At 39.3% G+C, this 23,082-nt stretch overlaps 1 protein-coding gene across 1 annotated transcript in view; it reads left to right on the forward strand.

Moving 5' to 3' along the window:
- Dis3 (exosome complex exonuclease RRP44-like protein Dis3) overlaps positions 1–23,082 on the forward strand; it is a 403,141-nt gene that overhangs the window by 50,243 nt on the left and 329,816 nt on the right. The window contains exons 3-4 of the mRNA XM_067142669.2: positions 5,765–5,922; positions 19,427–19,632. Coding sequence (XP_066998770.1) covers positions 5,765–5,922; positions 19,427–19,632 — 364 coding nt within the window. The remainder of the gene's footprint in view (positions 1–5,764; positions 5,923–19,426; positions 19,633–23,082) is intronic.

Raw genomic sequence — 23,082 nt, forward strand, 5'->3', positions numbered from 1 at the left:
GTCACCAGAATTTTATGCAACATATAAATGTCATAGAATATTGACGCTTGTTTTTTAAACTAGAAGACACATCATATCAATGTATATTTTATACGAAGCGTGTTTTTTAAGTAAGGTCTATTTTCTTGTAGGCACTAGTAGTTCATGCGCATATCGCAACGAGCGCGTGTGTCATGTACCGGCATGCCTCGGGAACGACTGTGCTCAGTTTCAACTCTGTAGCTAACCTGTACGATTCTGTTCTGCGCTTTCAAAATGTTTAAGACTATCAACTCGCCCACCGCTTGTGAGGTTCGGTCAGTGATACGGTTTTTGTCAGCAAGGAACTTGTCTGCTGCAGAAATTCATCGACAGATTTGCTAAGTTTACGGTGATACTGTTATGAGTGAAAGCAAAGTGCGCAAGTGGATACGACAATTCAAAGATGGCCATGACAACGTCCATGATGAGGACCGCTCCAGTCGTCCTTCTTTGATTACAGACGATTTGGTGGCTTCAGTTGAAGCGAAGATTCGTGAGAACAGGCGCTTCACAATAACAGGTCTATCAAACGAATTTTGTGACGTGTCAAGATCAGTGCTTTACAACATTGTTTCTGAACACCTAAAGTTTAGGAAACTGTGCTCCTGTTGGGTTCCGAAACTCCTAACAGAGCACCACAAAACCAAAGATTTGAGTGTGCAATGAAGTTCTTGACTCATTATGACGAACATGGGTTTCACATATCACGCCCGAATCGAAGCAGCAGAGCATGGAATGGAGACACACACACACTCGCCTGTAAAGGTGAAGGCCAAACAGACTCTGTCCCAGTTCAAAATCATGGCGTCAGTGTTTTGGGATAGACATAGTGTTTTGTTGGTCGACTTCATGCAATGAAGAACCACTATCAATGGAGAAGCATACTGCCAAATCCTGAGAAAGCTACGTAGAGCGTTTCAAAACAAAAGACGCGGCATGCTGACAAAGGGAATTGTCCTTCTCCATGATAATGCAAGACCTCACACTGCAGGTCAGACCCGCGATTTATTGGACGGTTTTGGCTGGGAAGTTTTAGACCACCCACCCTACAGTCCTGATCTTGCACCGAGCGATTACCATGTGTTCCTCCACCTCAAACATCACCTCAGTGGCAACCATTACAATGATGACGATGATGTGAAAACGGCAGTGAATTCTTGGTCCTGATCTTGCGCCGAGCAATTACCACCTGTTCCTCCACCTCAAACATCACCTCAGTGGCAACCATTACAATGATGATGACGTGAAGACGGCAGTGAACTCTTGGTTATCGGAGCAGGCGGCAAGTTTCTATGAAGAGGGCATTTTAAAATTTGGTTATGAGGTATGATAAGTGTTTGAACAAACTTGGCAACTACATCGAAAAATAGAGTGAAGTATGTACTTTCTGAAAATAACTTTACTTTTTTGAAATAACCTTTTATTGTGCACTTATTTTCAAATGGACCTTACTTAAAAAATACGCCTCGTATATTGTATATTTTAATATTATCACTCATATCATGTAACATTCTTCATTAGATTTAGTAATGTTTTAAAATTGTATAGTAAGTTAGCTTTAGATCTCATGACCAGTTGAGGATGACCTCTGTGAAGGTCAAAACCGGTACTGTGTAGTAACAAGACATAATAAAGTATTGATTAGGTGGACGGTACCTATTCTTTGTGATTGTGAATACCAAGTATCAATACGGACATGAAACTGAGATTATAATCACTAACCTTAACTGTACCCTACTGGCAAGAGGGATCCATTGTCTCATGTTTGGCTACGCTCTCATGCCCTGCCATCGGCGGTACCAACTGGTACCTCAATTCATCTCTCCATGTTATCTTTAACCAAGCTAGCCAATGGTGACACCTGAAATCAACACCTTGCACACCATGGGAGTTGGCCCTGGTGTGGTGTTTTTTTCCTGAATCTACGTACTCATGTTGCCCACTTGACATCGTTGCACAACTTCAGATATGGAATGACCTATATGTCTGGAGCCAACAATCTGACTGCCATCAAATGCGCCAAGATCTCATGTCTTATCCATCCTGTGCTTAACTGTTACTCGTATGGAAGGTATGAGGTCTGGCGACATCGCATTTATGTATCACGCTGTACTGTTACATTCACTGGATTGAAGAGCGTGCTATTTCATCAAAAACTACACCTATCTCTAATACAACTGCTTATCAGTGTATGTGCTCTCTTTGGATTGAGTATAGCTGATAGTTCTCAGGCATATCTATTGATTTGTTGCTCTTGAGAGACAAAATGCTGAGATTATTAACAGTGTGGTGCCTCTTGGAAAATTTTTCCCAGGAGATAAATAAGGGAACATACAACTTTTAAGAACTTTTAAGAATTATGTTCTGTATCATTTTTCAGAATTGAATTAAGAGGATGTGTTACTAAGAATTAAATTAAAAGCATTTTTAAAACCAGTGGGTGACCCTGGATTTCAGTGTAACAAGGCGACTTGCCATCGTGAACACAACTATGTTCAGAAATCTTTTTGAGGTTATGGACTTCATCGTTTCTAAAGCTGCACTATGGATTAAATTTTCTAAAAAATGATAAAACGATTGATGTTAAAAAACAAGAGTGGAAGGAAAAGTATAAATTTCCTGCAGCAGTATGTGCTGTACATTGTACTCGTGTAGTGGTAATGATGGCGATTACATAATACGAAAGTGTATGAAAGTACTGTATTAACATTGCTTCACTTGCATGCAGACGGATCAGTAATCAGAATGCAGCAGTTGAAGTTATGTTGAAATATAAAAAGGTGGTACAAATAAACATTATTTAGTATATACTCAAATTTTCTGACAAGGAATCATTGGCAATGGTTAAGTCGCCGATCGCTATGAAACTTGGAAGACACATTGAGATACACGTAAAAAAGATGTCAGCATCAATTTTGGGAGCTGACATTCATTAGGGCATTAACTAAGGGGCCTAAAAATTGCGACATTTCAAGTTCTGCGCGATCAGCGATGAATACCTGCTGGCCAGTGCTAAGCCGGCACACTGCGTGCCTGGAGACACACCTCTGCACTTCCTCCCCTCCCCACTCCAACTGCTTCGCCGTGGCACGTTTCCCTTCTCCCCGCTCTTGACAGCTGCTTAGCTGTTGAACGGGACCGGCGCTATACTTTGCTTCTTTTCGTACTATAATTATTGAAATTCTTTAAATAACTTTCTGTTTCACATATAATGATAATAAATAACCTAAACTAATATACCCATATTTTATTCAAATGTTATATTTTCATTCCTGCTAATTCTGGTGAGTTGGCACAATCGTGGGTACAACTCCGAATTACGTACCACCGGACGTGGTCAAACATGGGATGGGGTACCGCGTCCTACCTACGCTTAAATTATTATTTACTTCTAAAACGCCTTAAAGCTGTCGGTAATATCCTTTAGAGTGGACATACATATGGAATTAATTAAATTAAATCACCCACCACTAAATAAAGCTTCCACATTTAAACAACGTTAAGTACCTTTTTATTTATTATTTATTTAAAGAAATTACGTGCCCGGGTGGAGGATCTCAATTAATGTAATGAGATTCGGTACCTCGGGATATCAAAACCTTTCCCCGCCACCCATTTTGTGTATGCTATCAGTTGTGTCGTAACGACACAACATCGCAGACGACAACAACAACAACTACTGGTATTTTCCGTATTGCACACTCTGGTGTAAGGATTAGGCCTATAGGTAGAATGTTTTTATTTGTGTTTGAACCGAACAATTTATTTATGTTTTGCAGTGGCAGGCACAACACATTTCAATTGCAGCAGTGGTTGTCGAATATAAATAAATTTAATGCATAGGGAACTTTGATATGAGTATGACATGGAATGTAGTAAAGTTTGAGTAATAAGAAAAGTCTTGAAAAATAAAAAAGATGTGCATTTATATATGCAGTAGATATACAGTAATAACAAGCAGACCTGTAGTCTTGCTTTACCGGTACTTTTGCGTTATAGCTGATAAAGTTCTATGTATTCAACAAGTACCGATATTAAAGTATCATACTACAGTCTTCTGGGTATAATGGCAGTTACATATTGATTGATGAATACCAACATGCTCACTCTGTTTTGAGTAGGGCTGATAGCTGCGTCATATGTAAATACTGTGGGAAAACATATTTCTGCAGAGGATATGTCGTCTCTGTGACCATTGTGCTGCAGGTGTCACCCTGTGATGGTCGGGGTACTCACAACACATGCCTTCGCCAGAAGAAAAAAACATCCAAAAGATTAATAGACATATTAGACGATTTCCTTATACTGTTTCTCACTACAAAAGAACCATAGCAAAATGCAGGTTTTTGTCAAGTGACCTGAATGTCCTAAAAATGTATACTCTTTTCACAGAAGAACATTATCCAGATGCATTTCTTTATCTGAAGTCTGGGAGTTATGTACATAAACTTAAGCGTGAGGTTATTTATGCATTTTATCTTGTTTACTTTCATATTCACTTTAATTTACAGTTTTGGGGTACCAAAAACAGATGCTTGTAGCACATGTGCAAAATTGACTATGAGAAAATTTCTACCATTAGGGAGAAGCTGGCTATAGATTTAAGAGAGTCCATAAATATAGGGCAAATACTTTTTACAAAGAACTTGAGCAAGCTGACCAAGAATCACGGGCTCATGCCAATATAGAAATTTGACTTTCAACAGAATATTCCTTTTCACCATTTGAAAGTAGGTGAAGTATTCTATTCTCAGCAATTGGGTTACATAATTTTTGTATATACAGTTGTAAAAAAAAAAAAAAAAAAAAAAAAATGCTGTGATGTATATGTGGCCTGAAACAGTGGCATGTAAAAATACAGACAGTTACAGGGGTCAAAACCAGAATTACACAATGATCAGGTAATACAAGGTACCAATAAGGGGTCACACCTTCCTTCCGTGTTACCAGAAATTTGAAAAAATGAAACGAAAGGTTGGAGATGTGTAAAGATTCGATGCAACTAGTTGAAACAAAATTTGACGTTGTCAGGGTGAAAGGAGACGTGATACTAAATTTCACAGATCACTTACAAAGATTCTTTAAAACATTTGTAACCAAAAATGATGAGAAGTTTAAGGTGAGCGAGTACAAAACATTCACATTTCAACAGTTGCACAAGTATGAAATAAGTGTCAGTAAAGGCATGTCTTCCATTGCACCAGCATACAACAATGTTAACCCAGAACTCCCCTCTCAGTCTGTTAAATGTTATGAAGGGCAAATACCTATTAAGTCAGAAAAACTAAATGGCTTAAAGAAACTCTGTGTTTACTTAGCACCAGATACAGTTACCTTTATCCATAACTTAAAAGAAAATAGACACATCTTCTAGTAGTGATTAAGACTGACTAACTTCAATTATTGTAAACAGTAATTTGAAATAAATATGAACAAGTTGGTTTATTTTTACATTTTAATTTTTTTACCCTATATATTTCAAGAATGACCCAACTCCACTCAATATTTATAATATTTTCAGCAAAGCGATAAGTGAACAGTACAATCTTCTATAATAGATATGTTGAGAAGTCCCTACTTCATAATTTGAATACATATTTTATGTTACTCTGTAACCATATTCAAGTATTTAAGATTTTTTTTTTCTCTCCTGAAAAAAGTGTTGTCCTGGAGTTGGGTCATTGTTGTACCATTTAAAAAATCTTTGTTCTGTCTTCATATAAGCTTACTTTCATGTTTATAGATTGATATCTTAGAAGAGAGTGCATTGGTTAATATCATTGTTACTCAGACTGTATTGGAAGAGGTGAAACACCAGAGTTCATCAGTATTTAAAAGATTAAAAGATATCATTGGAAACCCTGGGAGAAACATCTATGTGTTTGTCAACGAACACCATAAGTAAGTTTCTTCATACAATATAATTTTAATTTTGGTACTGTTTTTTCATCATGCCATCTGTCATATTTTTTAGTACCTGCTATCTCTTGTTTTGCAGTGTTGTTGACAAATGTCATTGTGATTCATTCTGCTTTCTAATCATTCGCTGACGCTTTTCACTTTTCCTGACATTTAGGTTTTTCTAAATATCTCTGCTGTCTCCTTTTTAAATATATTTTGATGTACAAACATGTCATCCACTGATTTTAAAGAAAGTAATGCTGGCTTCTTTTGCAATATATGCTGATATATGTACACAGTTAATTAATGAATTCAAAAACCTTTTGTTTCAAAACATCTTCAAACTAATATCTGGTCTGCACTCAGTTGATTTATTAGTATATGTCATAACATTTTGTATGCAGTTGTTACCCCCCTCCTCCCGGAATACTTCTTAGGGAATTGAGAGTTTAAATGTAACAACAATTTTTTGGAGCTGCTTATTAATAGAAAGGTGGTAATGATTACTGTTTTAAAAAGTAGTACAACTTAGCAACCATCCTCTCTTAACATTGATCAAGGAAGCAAAAGGAAGAGGTGCAATCTTTCGAAGAACGAAGGTATGACCAAAAGAAAGAAAATTCCTATGAAGGCTGCAAAAATGAGACTCCTTTGTCCTTGCAAACCTTTATTGTGATTAGAGGAGAACAAGAGTTGACCAAGTGAGGTCAGACAGGAAAGATGAAAGTGAGGACACTAGCCAAGTAAATGGAAGCAATGCCAGACTCAGCTAGGGGCCCTGTGGTCTCCAACCCATACTCCCAAGCTGAGAGCTTCTGTAAATTTTTAGTAGCCTTTTATGAATTGCAGGGATACTGTGTATGTATTCTACGACTCCCACTCACAGTGATGGTGTAGAAAAATATAGGATACCGATCTCAGTTTGTGCAATCAGATAGTTATTATCCTTGTGCTCCCAAGATTTTAGGTTTAATCGTGCCTGAGGTCTGTGATATTTGATGGTGTTGAACTGTGACAGCTCCATGTCGTAGGCTTCTGGCATGTTAAAGAATTCGTATGGATCAACATTCTTCATCGTCATTAACATCATCAGTCATCGTTGATCTGCATTTAGGGCAGTCGCCCAGGTGGCAGGTTCCCTATCAGTTGATTATCTCATATTTACATTTATTTATAATTGTTTACCTAGCTTTTTATGAAATATTTTCAACAAACTTGGAAATTTATCAAACAGTTCCCTTGATAATTTATTCCAATCCCATACTCCTCGTCCTATAAATGAATATTTGCGTAATCTCTCCTCTTGAATTCCAACTTTATCTTCATATTATGATCTTCTGACACCCTGTTACCTCCTAGAATATTGAGTACTTTAAGGTATGTGTAAATAATGTTATTACATTTCAAATAGACTTTCAGATATTAGGTCATCTTGTTGTACCGTATAGTATATTTCAAAGACTTCAGGCGGCATTTGGGTAGGTCTTGTCCACACAGAGGTGGCCTGTATCTTTAATTTGCCCTTTGTGGTCTGCATCTGTTACTATCTTCTTTCACACATCAGGAGGTGCAATTCTGACAGGTGGGTAAAGTTTGTGAGCAGGTGTTGTTTTAAAGCATCTTGAGATGATGCAAGTGGTTTCATTGAGGGATGGTTTTCCGTGGTTTCCCATTTTCACACCAGACAAATGCTGGGGCTGTACCTAAATTAAGGCCACGGCCGCTTCCTTCCCACTCCTAGCCCTTCCCTGTCCCATCGTCGCCATAAGACCTATCTGTGTCGGTGCGACGTAAAGCAAGTAGCAAAAAAAAAAGTTTCATTGAGTGCATCATCAATATGGTATCTTTGAGTTGACGATTTCCAAACAGGAGCTGCATACTCTGCTGCCAATAAGCATATTCAGAAGTAACGATTAGAGAAAAGATTTGTGAATAAAATCATTTCCATAGTTAAACATAAACCCAAGTCCAGCTTAGTTAAAGAGGCAGAATCTAAAACTGAACTATCAACATTCACTTTCAATAATAATAATAATAATAATAATAATAATAATAATAATACACATCGTATCATTAATTTACTGTCCGCCTCCGTCCAATAACTCCATTTTCCACAGTTCAAAATCAGTCAACAATCGTAACAAATACAAGTACTCAGGTATTTATAGATTAAAGAGTTTCAATGGCAAGGCCAGTTATATTGGTCAAACAGGTAGAAGTTTTAATACTCGCTGCCTTGAACATACTAATGCATTAAAGCACAACCACTTCTCTGCAATGGGACAGTGGCTGATTTTGAACATAATTTCTGCAACATCGAACAGGATTTAAACATTTTAAAAATTGCACAGTAAGGTACCTTACTATTGTCAAGGAATTATTCATACATTTAGATCCATATGCTAACCCAAATTATAACTTTAAAAAATAACAGAAAAGCAAAGATTTATAAAGTACTTTTGTCCCTTTAATCACTCATTTTTGTTCTAAAAAGTTTGCTAATCAACGTTACAGATGCAGTCCCCAGACTCTACCACCTGCTTCTCCTCCTGATCTGCTCCCCATCTCTTCCTCTTGCAATCCAAGGAAAAGCTTGCCCCGAGCAGCAGATAACACTCAGTGCATCGCAGACATAGCTGCTGGGAACAGTCCCACATGGAGCCGAGAGTGTAAATTTCTTTTCTTCATGGGGCCTCTAAATATTAGTTGCTAATTAGCATCGAGGGCCTCTAAATATTAGTTCCTAATTAGCGTCGACCTCTAAGATCTTTGCTATCATGTTTTTCCTTCATCCCACCTAGATATACCTGCTCCCTTCACAAAGCTGCCGGTTGTTACTATTGGGTCTTCTTGGATTTTTTCTCTCTCTTCACCTGGTAGTCGTAGAGTGGAGAGTTTGATTCTATCCAGTGCCTCACATTCGAAAAGTATGTGTTCAGCTGATTCCTCAGCTTCATTGCATTTTCTACATATCGTCGTTGCCAGAACAAAACCTCCTATTTGTCAACATTTTTGGAGATATACTGACTTGCAGCACATACATTATGAAGAGCGAGAACGCCTTGACAGTATTCACATAATATTGCACCTTAGATGACAGAACCTTACCGGCCAAAGTTCTGAGCTAAAATATTTCACATCAGAAGTTTTGTTCCGGCAGCGACATTAAATTGTCTCTTATTACTCCAAATCTATGTAGGAATTTTTCCAGATGGCAGTGTCCTGTCAACAGTCCTCCTACCCATCTTATATTTTCTCTGCTGAGTTTCAACAGTTCTTTAGTATGATTCTTGTTTGGTCCTTTTATCAGTTCCTTTGCAAGCCTGCATCCTGGAGTATTTTTCCAGTTCTCCATTTGTTTCTTTTGTACCCATTTTCCAATGTAGTGTCGGCCTTGTCTATAGGAAATCCCACATACAGGTTCTGGGCCTACAAAATGTGTTTCTACCCCTTTCCTGGCCAGTTTATCTGCCTTTTCATTTCCTTCTATGCCTTCATGCCCTGGTACCCATATTATTTTGACAGTGTTGTACTTTGAGAGCTTCAGGAGAAGTGAATGGCAATACCAAACAATTCTGGATATTATCCGGACTTTAAAGTATGAAGGTTTTCACGGCTAGTGTCAATATAATAAAATTCTTCCGGGCTGTTATGCCGTGGTCCACTCCTCTCGCTTCTCCCAGACGTTTTGACTACCGCAGCAGTAATCGAAATGTCTGGGAGAAGCGAGAGGAGTGGACCACGGCATAGCAGCCCGGAAGAATTTTATTATGTTATCCGGACTGCTTTTAGTGTCTTAATGGCCGCTTGGCTGTCCGTAAAAATGAGAATGTTCTTATTCCTATAGTTTATTTTCAGACTTTCTTCAAGACATGTCGTGATAGCTATCACTTCTGCTTGAAAGACTGTAGTGTGTTTGCCCAGGCTCACCTGGATTGATCTCTCAGGTCTTCCCCTGTTGATCCCTCCTCCTGTGCCATCCCCAGTCTTTGAGCCATCAGTCCACCACACTATATCTTCTTTTTCAGTATTCCATATGTTGATATCCCAGTCTTCTTTTTTTATTATCTGGGTCTCAAACGGTTTTTCAAAGTTGTACTTTGATATCATATGATCAGAAGGCACATGTAGAACTTCCTCTGTTATTTCTCTATTAATTTTACAGTGTCCTAGATTGGGTGTTTGTGCATTCCAGCACTCTGATTGTGCCAGTCTAAATAAACTCATTCTAGCCTGTCCTTTTATGAAATTGCTTAGTGATGGGAGGTTTAGTAAAATGTTCAAGGCTTCTGTCAGCATAGTTCTCATAGCCCCAGTTATGGCTATGTATGCCATTCTCTGTAGGCTATCCAATCTACTAGTGACTTTTCCTTGGCTTACTTTTGCCACCAGATGATTGCAGCATAGGCCATCAATAGTCTAATGATCATTGTATATATCCACGTTACCATTGATGCTCTGAGGCCTCGTCTTCTCAACGGCTCTTTTACATGCATACAGCAAGTTCTTGGCCTGGGTTATGTTCCTTTATATATGTGGATTCCAGGTTAGATTTTTATCTAACACTAGACCTAGGTGGAGTGCCAGTTCTTCCATATATACATATATATCTTACCCAGAGAGCTTCAGTGATCTCTTTCCCTCTAATTTTCTCCTTCTTGTAAAAGGGACCAGAGTTACCTTGTTCGGGTTGACTGATAGTTGTTCTTCCGACGCCAGTTCTCCACAAGGTTAAGTGATCTTTGCATGAGATCCTGGATAACACTCATCACCTTACCTCTTACCACAATCACTAGGTCATCTGTGTATCCTTGTGTATAAAAGCCTTGTTTGTTGAGCATAGCTATAATTTTGTTCACCACGAGGTTCCACAGCAGAGGAGAAAGAACTCCTCCCTGAGCACAGCCTCGGGTGGTCCTAACCATCAGCATTTCTTCAAACAGGGTTGCTTTTATCTTCCTTCCGTCTAACATGGATTTAATCCATTTGACGACGGTTTTACTCACCTTGCTCTTTTCCAATGCTTTGATCGTAGAGTCATAGGTTGCATTGCTGAATGTTCCTTATATATCCAGAAATGCCACCAGTGCAATTTCTTTATATTCTAGGCTTTCCTCTAGTTTACAAACCAACTGGTGGAGTGCTACTTCTGTGGATCTGCCAGGTCTATATGTAAACTGATTTTCATGTAACGTTGAGTTCAGTTACATTGTTCTTCTGATATATTTATCCACAATTTTCTCCATTGCTTTCAGCAAGAAAAAGGTTAAATATAATGGTCTGTATGCTTTGGCTTGGGCATAATTTGCCCTTCCAGTCTTAGGTATGAATACTGCTTTAGCTTTAGACCATGATTTCAGCAGGTACCCTAAAGCTAGACTAGCTCTGATAAGGTCCGTCAGGGCATTGATGAGTATCTCCCATCCTTCCTGGAGGAGTATCGGAAATATCTCAACTGGCCCCGGAGCCTTTATAGGATGAAAGATGTTGATTGCCCATTTTACATGGTTATGTTTTGTTATTCTGTTGGCACAGTTCCAGTTTGCTCTTCAAGCTCCATTCTCTGTTCCAACTGTTTCTTCTTCTGTCATCTTCTCAGTCTCACGAAAGTGATACACCATCAGTATCTCCAGTGTGTCCCTCCCAGCCTGAGTAAATGACCCATCTGGTTTCCCCAGTGTCCCCACTTGATTTATATGTTTTGCTTTCAGAACCTTCTGGAGCCTTACAGTTTCAGTGTGTGATTCCACTTTCTCACAGAACAGTCTCCAAGATTTTCTTTTTGCTTTCCATATCTCTAGGTTATACTCAGTGAGTTTCCTATGATATACGTCCCACATACCATTTCTAGATGATATTTTTTTTTGCTTTACGTCGCACTGACACAGATAGGTCTTATGGCGACGATGGGACAGGGAAGGGCTAGGAGTGGGAAGGAAGCGGCCATGGCCTTAATTAAGGTACAGCCCCAGCATTTGCCTGGTGTGAAAATGGGAAACCACGGAAAACCATTTTCAAGGCTGCCAACAGTGGGGTTCGAACCCACTATCTTCTGGATGCGAGCTCACAGCTGCGCGCTCCTAACTGCATGGCCAACTCGTCCGGTTTTATTTTCTATGAGAGGACAGTTTTTATGGAATGAATCTATAATGGCCTCTTCAAATAGTTCCACTGCCTCATCCAATTCTTTCTGTCCTCTCACGTTATTTGGAATTTTTTTGTACAGCGTTCCCTAGAACTTCTCTGTATCTGTCCCAGTTAGTTCTTTTTCGGTGTCTGTACATCTCAGTCCCACATAGTCTCGCATCTATTGCAAATTGGATGTGCTGGTGGTCTGCCAATGATGGTTCCTCCAGCACCTTGCATTCTTTAATAAATTTTGCAATATGCGTAGTGCTTAGTGTCTAGTACCTCCCTACGATTTTTATTTATAAATGTAGGCTTGTTTCCTAGGTTTAGTATCGTCAACTCAGTTCCAATAATAAGCTCTAGTAAAGACTCACCTCTTGCATTATAGTTCGTGCTGTCCCATGCTGTGTGGCGTGAATTTGCATCTGCTCCAAGGACTAGGTGTTCGTCTTTCCTCTTTACGTTGCAAGTTAGGTTCTCAACTTCTTCTGATGGGGGCAAACTAGTTCAGTCATATGGGAGATATGCAGAGCCTATGGTTATTTCTCTGGGTCCCTCCCAATTTCCAAGTTTAATCTTGGCCACGGTTAAGTCCCATGAACAGTGTTCCTGCAACGTAAGACATTTTAATTTCCTGTTCACAAGAAGATATGCTCTGGTTATTTTCTATGTTGTATCGTACATCATCTTACCTCCAGATTTTGCCAGTCCTGCTACTCTGCCCTTGATTACCCATGGCTCTTGAGTAATAGCCTCGGACTTGAACTTCCTGGCGAAATTGGCCACAGCTGCTAGTGTAAATTCAAATGTTGATCTGTTATGATCTTTTAATTTTTTTTTTTTTAACTTGACACAGCATTCTTTAACTTTGGTTTTCTTTCTCTTCAGACATCTGCCAACTTGTTATCGACCCAGACTTGAATACGTATTGGCAATTCCTTAATCTACAAAGAACATATATTCGAAAATGTTAGCCTGGAAGGTGGGGGTAGGCAGGGGGGAGGATGAAAAGGAGGGATTCCTAAACCCAACACAACCAAAATGTAGGAGAAAGTTCCACTAGAATTCATAGTCCGAAAATGCACTGGTTTTGTATTTTGAAATGTAAGTCCGCAGTTAGCTGTTCACGAAATAATAAAAAGATTTGCTCCCAAACTTTATGTTCCCAAAATATTAACCGTAAATCCATGAGAGAAAGGAAAATAGATTCACAAAAAAACATTGAAGAAAAATATCTCTGTCAGGCTCTCACTCTAAGTAGAGGAAAAGATGGTAGAGTTAATGGAGCAGAGAACTAGCTCTCTCCATAGCCACGGCCACTGTGCTCGAACATTCAGCAGAGAAAAGGTAACTCTCCTGATTAGCAATATATATGTGTATATATATATATATGATATATACAGTATATGTATATACTGTATAAGATGAGCAGATGTTGTTGAGAAAGTCTGGCAGAGCACAGGCGAACAAAGTCCGTACACTAACGTGACGTCACATTGCGAGAGAGAGATGAAGCAAGTAATCAAGTGTAGCAAGCTACAAGCAAGGAGAATGATGTGTGGAACAAGATAACAACTCACGGATGCAGTATTCAGGTAAGGCGAGGCACGCACGTTTGTAGTAACATTTCACAACTTCATTTATCACTTGAACTTTCTCATTGAGGCTTAGGTATTTCACTTTGTGTTTATCCCTGTTTCACACACTACTAGTTTTTCTGGTACTGACATAATGCAGGGGGATGGCATGTTGAGTATTATCATACTTTCACTTCATGTCTCTGCTGCCTATGGTCAGTGCACCAGGGGTGAAGGGATGGACAGATAAGCCGCTATGTAAACATACCGAGGTCATCCGGGAAGATTTACTCTTTTGCATTTGGGAGCTATGGCGCACAAACCATAAGTGCCGTATTGGACAGTTAACGTTGTACAAAATTTGAGTTACAGAATACTTTTTGCCTCTCGTCGGCGGATACTCATATCAGAGTTTTTGTTTCTTACCTGCAGTTCCGTAATCATTAGTCCACACGATGAAGGTGGCGCTGATGGCTTATCAAACCAATTCTTGCATAAAACATGTGACCACACACAAGTTGCATCCGATTGAAGGTGGGGAACGTGGCAGTGTTTGACGTAGCTGCTTTCTCTGGCAAGTTTCCTCTTCCTGTCTTTGATGTTCCTGCTCAAATTGTGCACCTGCAGTCGAGATGGTAGCACGCCAGCGAGGGCGATCCAATGTGAGAGTGTGCCAGGTATTTGGGTTTATATCTACCCTTCTCATGATCTGCTTAAGTTGGTCTTTATATCGCTTCAGAGGAGCACCACGAGTCCTCTTGCCAGTACTGAGTTCACCATACAGGATTTGCCGAGGGAGTCTGCTGTCACTCATACGATGGATACGGCATGCCCCATCTAAGCCAATGACCAACGGTGATGGCTTCAATACTGTTTAGCTTTGCTTTCTCGAGAACTGCTATATTAGTTATATAGTCATTTGATATTGCCCTCATAGCTGAAACTGAGAAAGAGATAGAGAGACCGTGCGAGTTGGCCGTGCGCGTAGAGGCGCGCGGCTGTGAGCTTGCATCCGGGAGATAGTAGGTTCGAATCCCACTATCGGCAGCCCTGAAAATGGTTTTCCGTGGTTTCCCATTTTCACACCAGGCAAATGCTGGGGCTGTACCTTAATTAAGGCCACGGCCGCTTCCTTCCAACTCCTAGGCCTTTCCTATCCCATCGTCGCCATAAGACCTATCTGTGTCGGTGCGACGTAAAGCCCCTAGCAAAAAAAAAAAAAAAAAAAAAAAAAAACGAGATAGAGACCTCACTAAAGAAACTGAATGTAATATGAAGGTTAACAAAACAAAAACCAAGATAATGAAATGTACTCCGGATGGTAAACAGGTTGGAAGGAGAAAAATTGACTCAAGTAAATCAGTTCAGTTATTTGGGAAGCATCATTACATCTGATGGGAGGTGTGAAAAGGATGTCCGTTCTCGAATAGCCCAGGCTAAAGAAGCTTTCAATAAAAAAAAGAAGCCTATGACCTCCAAGGCAATATCCCTACCAGTAAGAAAGCATTTCATTAAGAGCTTCATTTGGAGCATTGCGACGTATGGCTCTGAAACCTGGACTCTATTAAAGGCTGATAAAAAAAGAATAAATGCATTTGAAATGTGGTGCTGGCATCAAATGTTACGAATTCCCTGGACTCACAGGCTAACAAATGAAGAAGTTCTCAAGAGAGCTGAAGAAACCATCAGTCTAGAGAAGATGATCACGAAAAGAAGATGTAGTTGTTAGGTCATTTACTTCGGCATTCATCATGGTGCACCACACTGCTTGAAGGGAAACTGGAAGGAAAGACTAGAAGGGGACGGCCAAGAGCAGGGTTCCTCGATGGCATTAAAGGGTGACGTCCATATCAACTAATCAAGCAGCTGGCTCAGGATAGAAGGTCATTGGACGAGGACAGTCAAGCTACCCACCAACCATCAGGTTGAGGACAATGAAAGAGAGAGAGTCATTTGATGTTCATGATGGATCTAAGTTTTTGTTGATGAAACCGTTCCAGTTTCTTGATGTCCTGGCAGTATAGGGTCCAGGTTTCACACCCGTAGAGTAACGTAGAAATAACAACATCTTGATACACCATTATTTTCATTACAAGTAATTAAAATCATTTTATTTTCCGTATTGAAAGAATCTCAATAATAATATAAGAGAATTTATTGGACTCCAACCTATTCAATACATTACAGGATGTTAACACTTTTAGTTAAACATCGTTAAAATGGAGACATGTTTCGCCCCCCATGTGGGGCAGTCATCAGTCATATCAAAGCACTTCAAAATTTGATATGACTGATGATGCCCCACATGGGGGGCGAAACATGTCTCCATTTTAACGATGTTTAACTAAAAGTGTTAACATCCTGTAATGTATTGAATAGGTTGGAGTCCAATAAATTCTCTTATACCATTATTTTCATGCAAATACTTAGATCTTTGTTCTGGCATATGCGATGAACTAATCAAGCAGCTGGCTCAGGATAGAAGGTCATTGGACGAGGACAGTCATGCTACCCACCAATCATCAGGTTGAGGAGAATGAGAGAGAGAGTCATTTGATGTTCATGATGGATCTAAGTTTTTGTTGATGAAACCGTTCCAGTTTCTTGATGTCCCTGCAGTATAGGGTCCAGGTTTCACACCCGTAGAGTAACGTAGAAATAACAACAGTTTGATACACCATTATTTTCATGCGAATACTTAGATCTTTGTTCTGGCATATGCAATGTGAGAGACATCCAAAGACCACGTGGGCAGCCTGTATTCTGTTTTCCACGTCCTTCTCAGAGGTACAGTGTGTTGAGAGAGTACTCCCAAGGTACGAGAAGTGCTCCACCCTTTCCAGAGCTGTGCCAGATACGCTGATATCAAAATCTGGCAGTTGGGGTTCCAGGAGCAAGCTGAGTAAGCACTTTGGTCTTCTGAATGTTGACAGTCAGGCCAAAACTTTCATAAGCTCTGTTGAAGTAGATTACAGATTATTGAAGCTCTTTTGTTGTGTGAGCTGGAGAAGCATTGTCATCTTCATATTGCAATTCTGTGACCCGGGTGGAATAGGTTAATCTTTTGGAGCGAAGTCTGGCCTGGTTGAAAAGTCCCCCATCATACCGATATTTAATTTCCACACCTGTGTTTGCAGGCGTTGTCTCATAAAGCATAGCTGCCAGGTACAGGGCGAAAAGTGTAGTTGCTTGAGTCCATTTGTGATTGGAAATTTTTCTGAGATATCATTCTGATATAGTACCAGACCAACCATACCATCATAGAGAGCTTGGATCAGACCAACAAAATGCTCGGGTCATCCAAAGCGCCTCAGAATCATCCATATAGCATTTTGAGGAACCGTATCAAGGGCCTTATCAAGGTCATAGAACACTAAGAACAGAGGTGTCATTTGTTCTCTGCACTTCTCCTGGAGTTGTCTTGTACAGAAGATCATGTCAATTGTAACATAAAAGGCACAAAACCCACACTGAGATTCAGGTAGTAACCTCTCAAAAACAACCTGAAGTCGATTCAGTAAGATTCTAGCAAATATTTTTCCAGCAGGGATATACCACAGTAGTTTGCACAGATACTGCGATCATCTTTCTTAAAATTGTAACTATTCTGGAGTTTTTCATAGCAGCAGGAATGTATTTGGTTTCCTAGATTACAAGAATCAGATAGAAAAGCTTGGTTTTTAGAGGCGAACCTCCACTTTGAATGAGTTCAAGAGGAATGTTGTCTGATCCTGGAGCCTTCCCTGTTTTCATTCTGCTGAGAGCTTTGATGAACTCTTGGAAGTTTGGAGTGTCCATCCAGGGTTGGGGAGTATGTTGAGGGACATGTTGAAGAAAATCTTCAGCAGCAGCACTATGGATCAAGAGTGAGCTGAAGTGCTCTTTCCATTGTTTCAAGATGTCCTGGCTGTCTGTAAGAATGGTGGTATTATCAACAGCTTTCAGAGTTCCTGATGATGAGCGGACAGGATCATACAGCTCTTTCAGTCCTGCATAAAAGTTGCGTATCTGAGAATTACTGAAGTTCCTTGGCTTTTTGCTGCCACCAGTTGTTCTTTATTTCCCGGATTTCAGACTGGCACTTCTGTTTTAGTTCCTGAAAACACATTTTCTTCTCTCTGGAGGATGGATCTTGAGAAACGGATATATAGGCATCCCATTTAGCCAACCTTGATGAGGTTCAAGATTTCTTCGTTATTATTAAACCAGTCTTGTCTCTTCCTTTCCTCATAGCCAGTGACTTTCTGTGCATACTCTGTTATGATATTTTGAAGTATGGTCCATTCACATTCTACATCCTTTGTGTTGATTGGATTGTAAGTTCTAGGACTGAGTTTTGGTATTCTGTGGCAACACTTCAAGTTAAAGCTTAGAGGTGTTGAACTTCTTCCTTGTTGGATTTGTGAAGTGGTTTCTTGGCTTTTTATGGATGGTAATCCTGAATCGACTAATAGGAAGTTTATGATCTGGCCAGCAGTCGTCAATATTCTGGGCTGTTTTCATGATAGTCATTCTTCTCGCACTGTCGGGTGATGACATAATCTATCATTTGCCAGTGTTTAGAGTGTGGGTGAATCCATGTGGTCTTGAAATGAATTGGCAGTTGGAATTGGGTATTGATGATAAAGAGCTCATGCTCAGCACAGAGGCCAAGAAGTAACCTAGGAAGGAAATGTTTGATTTGAGAAAGCAAGAAATTCATGTAACCAAATTCTGAGTGATAGAGTAATAAATTCATATGAAGAATTGGACAGATGGCTGGGAAATTTAAGTTACTTTGAGATATTGAAAATTTGAGTAATGGAGGCTCAGCTTAAGGAGGTTTGACTGTACTGTGTTTTATCCCATTTTCTATATTTTGAATATATATTTTATATGCAATGTTTATTTTAAATTTTAATTCACTTCTAAGCTGCCTGAATCGATAATCATACAGTATTTGGAAAATTTTCTCTTCCTGCCACGCTTCTTCTTTCACTTGATACTTTGGATAATATCATGTGTAAACCATATTGAATATTTGGATTTTTGAATGAAATTCTTCTTGGGAATGCATACATCAAAACATCTGTAGATCAGGGTGTAAAAAGAAATCCACTGCAAGGTGTACATTCTTAAAAGAATACAATGAGCTCCATTCGAAGTCACACACTTGACTGTAAAGTTGCATAAAATATACATTTTTGAAGTACTCATGTTCATTTTGTATGTTCTTGAGAAATGGAAGTTTCCTGAATAGTAGCGGTGATAAAGTAAGGCATAATTCAAATCTCCGGGAACTAGTTTGAATTCTACATGTTTTACATCTATTAGTACGTTGGCCAGAACTAAGTCTAGTGTTCTAGAGTTGAAATTGAGAACGTAATTATATGCTTTCTCTCCTAAGTATGACATGGACAATGCTAGACTACGACTGGCTGTTGATCCTTTACTAAAATTATACATGATGTTTTAGAAAAGCATGGCATAATTGAAGGGGTGGATTCCTCACATATAAAGAAGGAAGAAAATGTATATACACATGTGTCCGGAATTGCATATTTTGGATTGGTTGGTTGGTCGGTCGGTCGTTTGTGTAAGTCAGGCTAGATACTTGCCTCCAGTACTCAAGTTTGCATTATTGAATCCCAGCACAAGGAAGAGGGAGACTAATTTTAAAATTTTTTCCTGCATATCAGGTACTTAGGATGACCTATCTGTTTGCATTAATTGTTTCTAAATCAACCATGTAGAGATGTCATTATTCTGTTTATTAAAGATCTTCATTGATAATGAAGTTTGTTTGTTATATCTTCAAGGGACACATACATTGAACGTGAACCTGGAGAGTCGATAAATGATCGCAATGATCGTGCAATCCGCAAGACTGTTGCTTGGTATGAAAGTCATTTGTCTGGAAGTCAAGAGGGTAGGAGTAAGAAGAACCGAGTAAGGATAGTCTTACTTACAGACGATGTTGGAAATAAAGAATATGCTGAAAAGGAGGGATTAATTGTTGCCACAGGTAAGTATCCTCTAGTTCTCATAGTTTCTTGATAGCATGGTATTTTAAACTCTTTCTTATTTAAGTAGCTACCACAAAATAGCCAGGATTTTGAAAGGCGAGTGTTGTACCCATTATCAAAAACCATAGGTATTTTTTGACTATACTCCTATTCTCTGAACTGCATAGCTTCAAAATTGACAGTTCCTGAATCGAGTGATCAACTCTTCATCTATGTTGCTAGTGCTCTACCTCTACGAAAACTGCTGATGCATTCAGTCTGTGCCACAAATTGTGTGTAAAATGATATATACTGAAATGCATATGAATTATGAATGAAAATGCACAAAAACTGAAAATAAACCCTGCCCATTTACTTGCAACATCTAAGAATAAAACAAAACTAGTTCTTCGAGGTCCTTGGTATAAAAAAAGGGAATTACTCATGTTTTTTCAGGATGAATAGAAGCTTAAAAAATTCTGGGTAATAGATTATGTATGTTTTGGTGTTTATATAAGCTGGCTAGGGGTATAAAGGTTTACATGTAGCCACACCAACAACAAATTCTGCTTCAAATCTTTACTACAGCATGTAAAGCAGCCCAATAAACCATGCCAAGTGTCACTAAAATAATTTTTCTGTTCTTTTCATGGTTCATGGTGTGGGCTGCTGTAGTCACATCCTAGTTCGTGAACCATGGGGATGGCTGAGTGGCCTGGTAAGTGGTCCTGAGAATCGGGATACCAGTTGTTACGGAATGGAATGGGCATCTTGGACATATTCTGAGTCATGGCCCCTCTTGTGCTCATGATGCTTGGACTATACAATCCACTGGTGGTCCATAACCCGTTAGAGGAGAGATCCTCACTTGGACTATGTGCAAGTAGGGTAGCATCCTGCTCCACGAATTTACCAAGCTCAGAACATTTTAAGCAAGCCTTGGACCTATGAAAGTAACTGGAGGGACTCCTTGGAAACAACTTGGTGAATGAAATGGAATTACATGGGGAGCTATCAGTATTAACCTTTTAAGTGTTGAGTTACCAGTTAACTGTTTGGTACCTCAGTGCTGAGTTTTTTAATTCGTATGTAATTTTTTTCGTAGAAGCCTCAGTCTTTAACTTATCAGTGGGGTGATTAGCTTAAAATGTTTATAAAAGTTGGTTGTTTATAAATCTAAATGCAAATTGGAAATCCTATACTTATGTTCAATATTATTTTGAGAGAAAACAAAATTACACTTGTGTGCCCATGCATGCATTATCTTTATACAAAGTAAAGAGCCCAAAGTAATATTGTTTCCTAAAATCTGTAGGCAACTAATACATGTAACTTCTTAGAAGTATGTAAGTTGATATTTTAAAATACTTTCCAAACCTGGAATGTGGTGATAGTTTAATGTTTTCTACTGGTTTTTGTGATGCCGATTTGTTCAACTATCTGCACGAACTCACTGGCACAAAAGTTTCTAAGTCAATGATTTTCGGGTTGTCATCAAACACTACTTGGCCCTCAGAGACTGTCACAGTTACTTGAAACTCTGGTGAAGAAAAGTAAAATGTAAAATGTAAAATGAAGAAAAGTAATCCGCCACGAAAATAGTGATAAAATAGCTTTTGTATTCACTGTGTCTTTCTTCTTTCGTGTAGAAGGAGGCCCTGTTTCTCTCTCACATACAATATTTTCTGCACTCTGTCTATTACTCTCACTTTCAAAATCACTTAACAATTCATTAAAATGGTCATCTCCATCATCACTTTCTGCTGTGGTTAATAACTGAAAGATTCTCTGAACCAAAATAACATCGCTGCAAGAGCAAATAGATTGTTGTTCGGCCATGTTTGTTTACATCAGAGATGAACTCCACAGACGTCTACAAAAAGCTCTGTAAGTACTTCCCGAAGCTATAATCTCTGATCAATTAGTTCTACGTAATGCCCAACTGATGGCAGAATATGTTAGAGATCAAATTCGCACTCAAAAGTGAACCAGGAAACAAAAAAATGAAAATCCTCATGCACCGTCTATAGACGGGTGTAGCAGTGGTCGACCGGCCGCATCAGCCCGTCTATAGGCGGGCGTAGCACTCATTGGGTTAATGGGGCTTACAGAAGAAAGAAAGTGGAACTGGATGAGTCGGCAAAGTTGACGCATCTGGATGTGCTAAGAGTAAGTGATATTCGGGTAAGGGGAGATAACGAGGAAAAGATAGGAGATTATAAAGTGTACTTGACGGGTGTTAAAAAGGGAAGGGCAGAGTGTGGGGTAGGGCTAGGAATTAGGATGAGACTTGTTTCCGTGCATTCACCATGTGAGGGTGCTGATGAGGATTGACAAGTTTTATGAAGCATTGGGTGACATCGTATTCAGGATCAACAGCAAGGACAGGATAGTGCTAATGGGCAATTTCAATGCGAGAGTTGGAAATATAATTGGAAGGATACAAAAGGGAGATTGGTAAATGTGGGGAAGATATAGAGGCTAATAGGAATGGGAAGCGTTTGCTGGACTCCTGTGCTAGTATGGGTTTAGCAGTTATGAATATTTTCTTCAAGCACAAGGCTATTGACCGCTACACATGGGAGGCTAGAGGTACCAGATCCATAATTAAATGCAGTATATCTGAACAGACTTCGAATTCAGAAAATCTGTTCGGAATGTACAGGTTTTTCAAGGATTTTTCGATAATACAGACCGCTATCTGATCTGTAGTGAACTAAGTATCTCTAGGCCTAGGATAGAGAAAGTGAAATCTGTCTGCAAATGAATAAGGGTAGAAAAATCTCCAGGACAAGAAAATTAGAAATACATGGATATGATTCGTGATAAGTTCTGAACAGTGGACAGTAAGCAGGTTCAGGGTATAGAAAGAGAGTGGGTGGCATGCAGGGATGCTGTAATAGAAACAGCAAGGGAATGCCTAGGACAACTGTGCGTAAAGATGGGAAAAAGCGATCATCTTGGTGGAATGATGAAGTGAGAGGAGCTTGTTAACGTAAAAAGAAGGTTTATCAGAAATGGCTCCAAACAAGGGTCAAGGCAGACAGGGAATTGTACGTAGATGAAAGAAACATGGCAAAACAAATAGTTGTTGAATCCCAAAAGAAGTTGTGGGAAGATTGATGTATCCACAGTGGCACACACAAAGTGCTGTCAACATGTGTACAAGGATTTATTTACAATTATTTACAAATTAAATGCACGTAACCTTAATCACTGTATCACAAACAAAACAATTCACTCCGAGAACATCAACAAAGCCGCCATTTTAACAACTGCCATCTTTTCAACTTGGAGACTACAACCTTGAAACACAGTTGAAACGGATGACTACCGACTACCTACATCGGCATGTCAGCCACCCACAACACGTGTTCACCAGTGAAACTCCTACTAAACAATAACTCATCTACCGTCAATACTCTTTATATATGTGCCTGGCCAGGCTTCTAGAAAGATACCAAAATACC

Source organism: Anabrus simplex, chromosome 3 (assembly GCF_040414725.1).
Source record: "Anabrus simplex isolate iqAnaSimp1 chromosome 3, ASM4041472v1, whole genome shotgun sequence".
Lineage (NCBI taxonomy): Eukaryota > Metazoa > Arthropoda > Insecta > Orthoptera > Tettigoniidae > Anabrus > Anabrus simplex.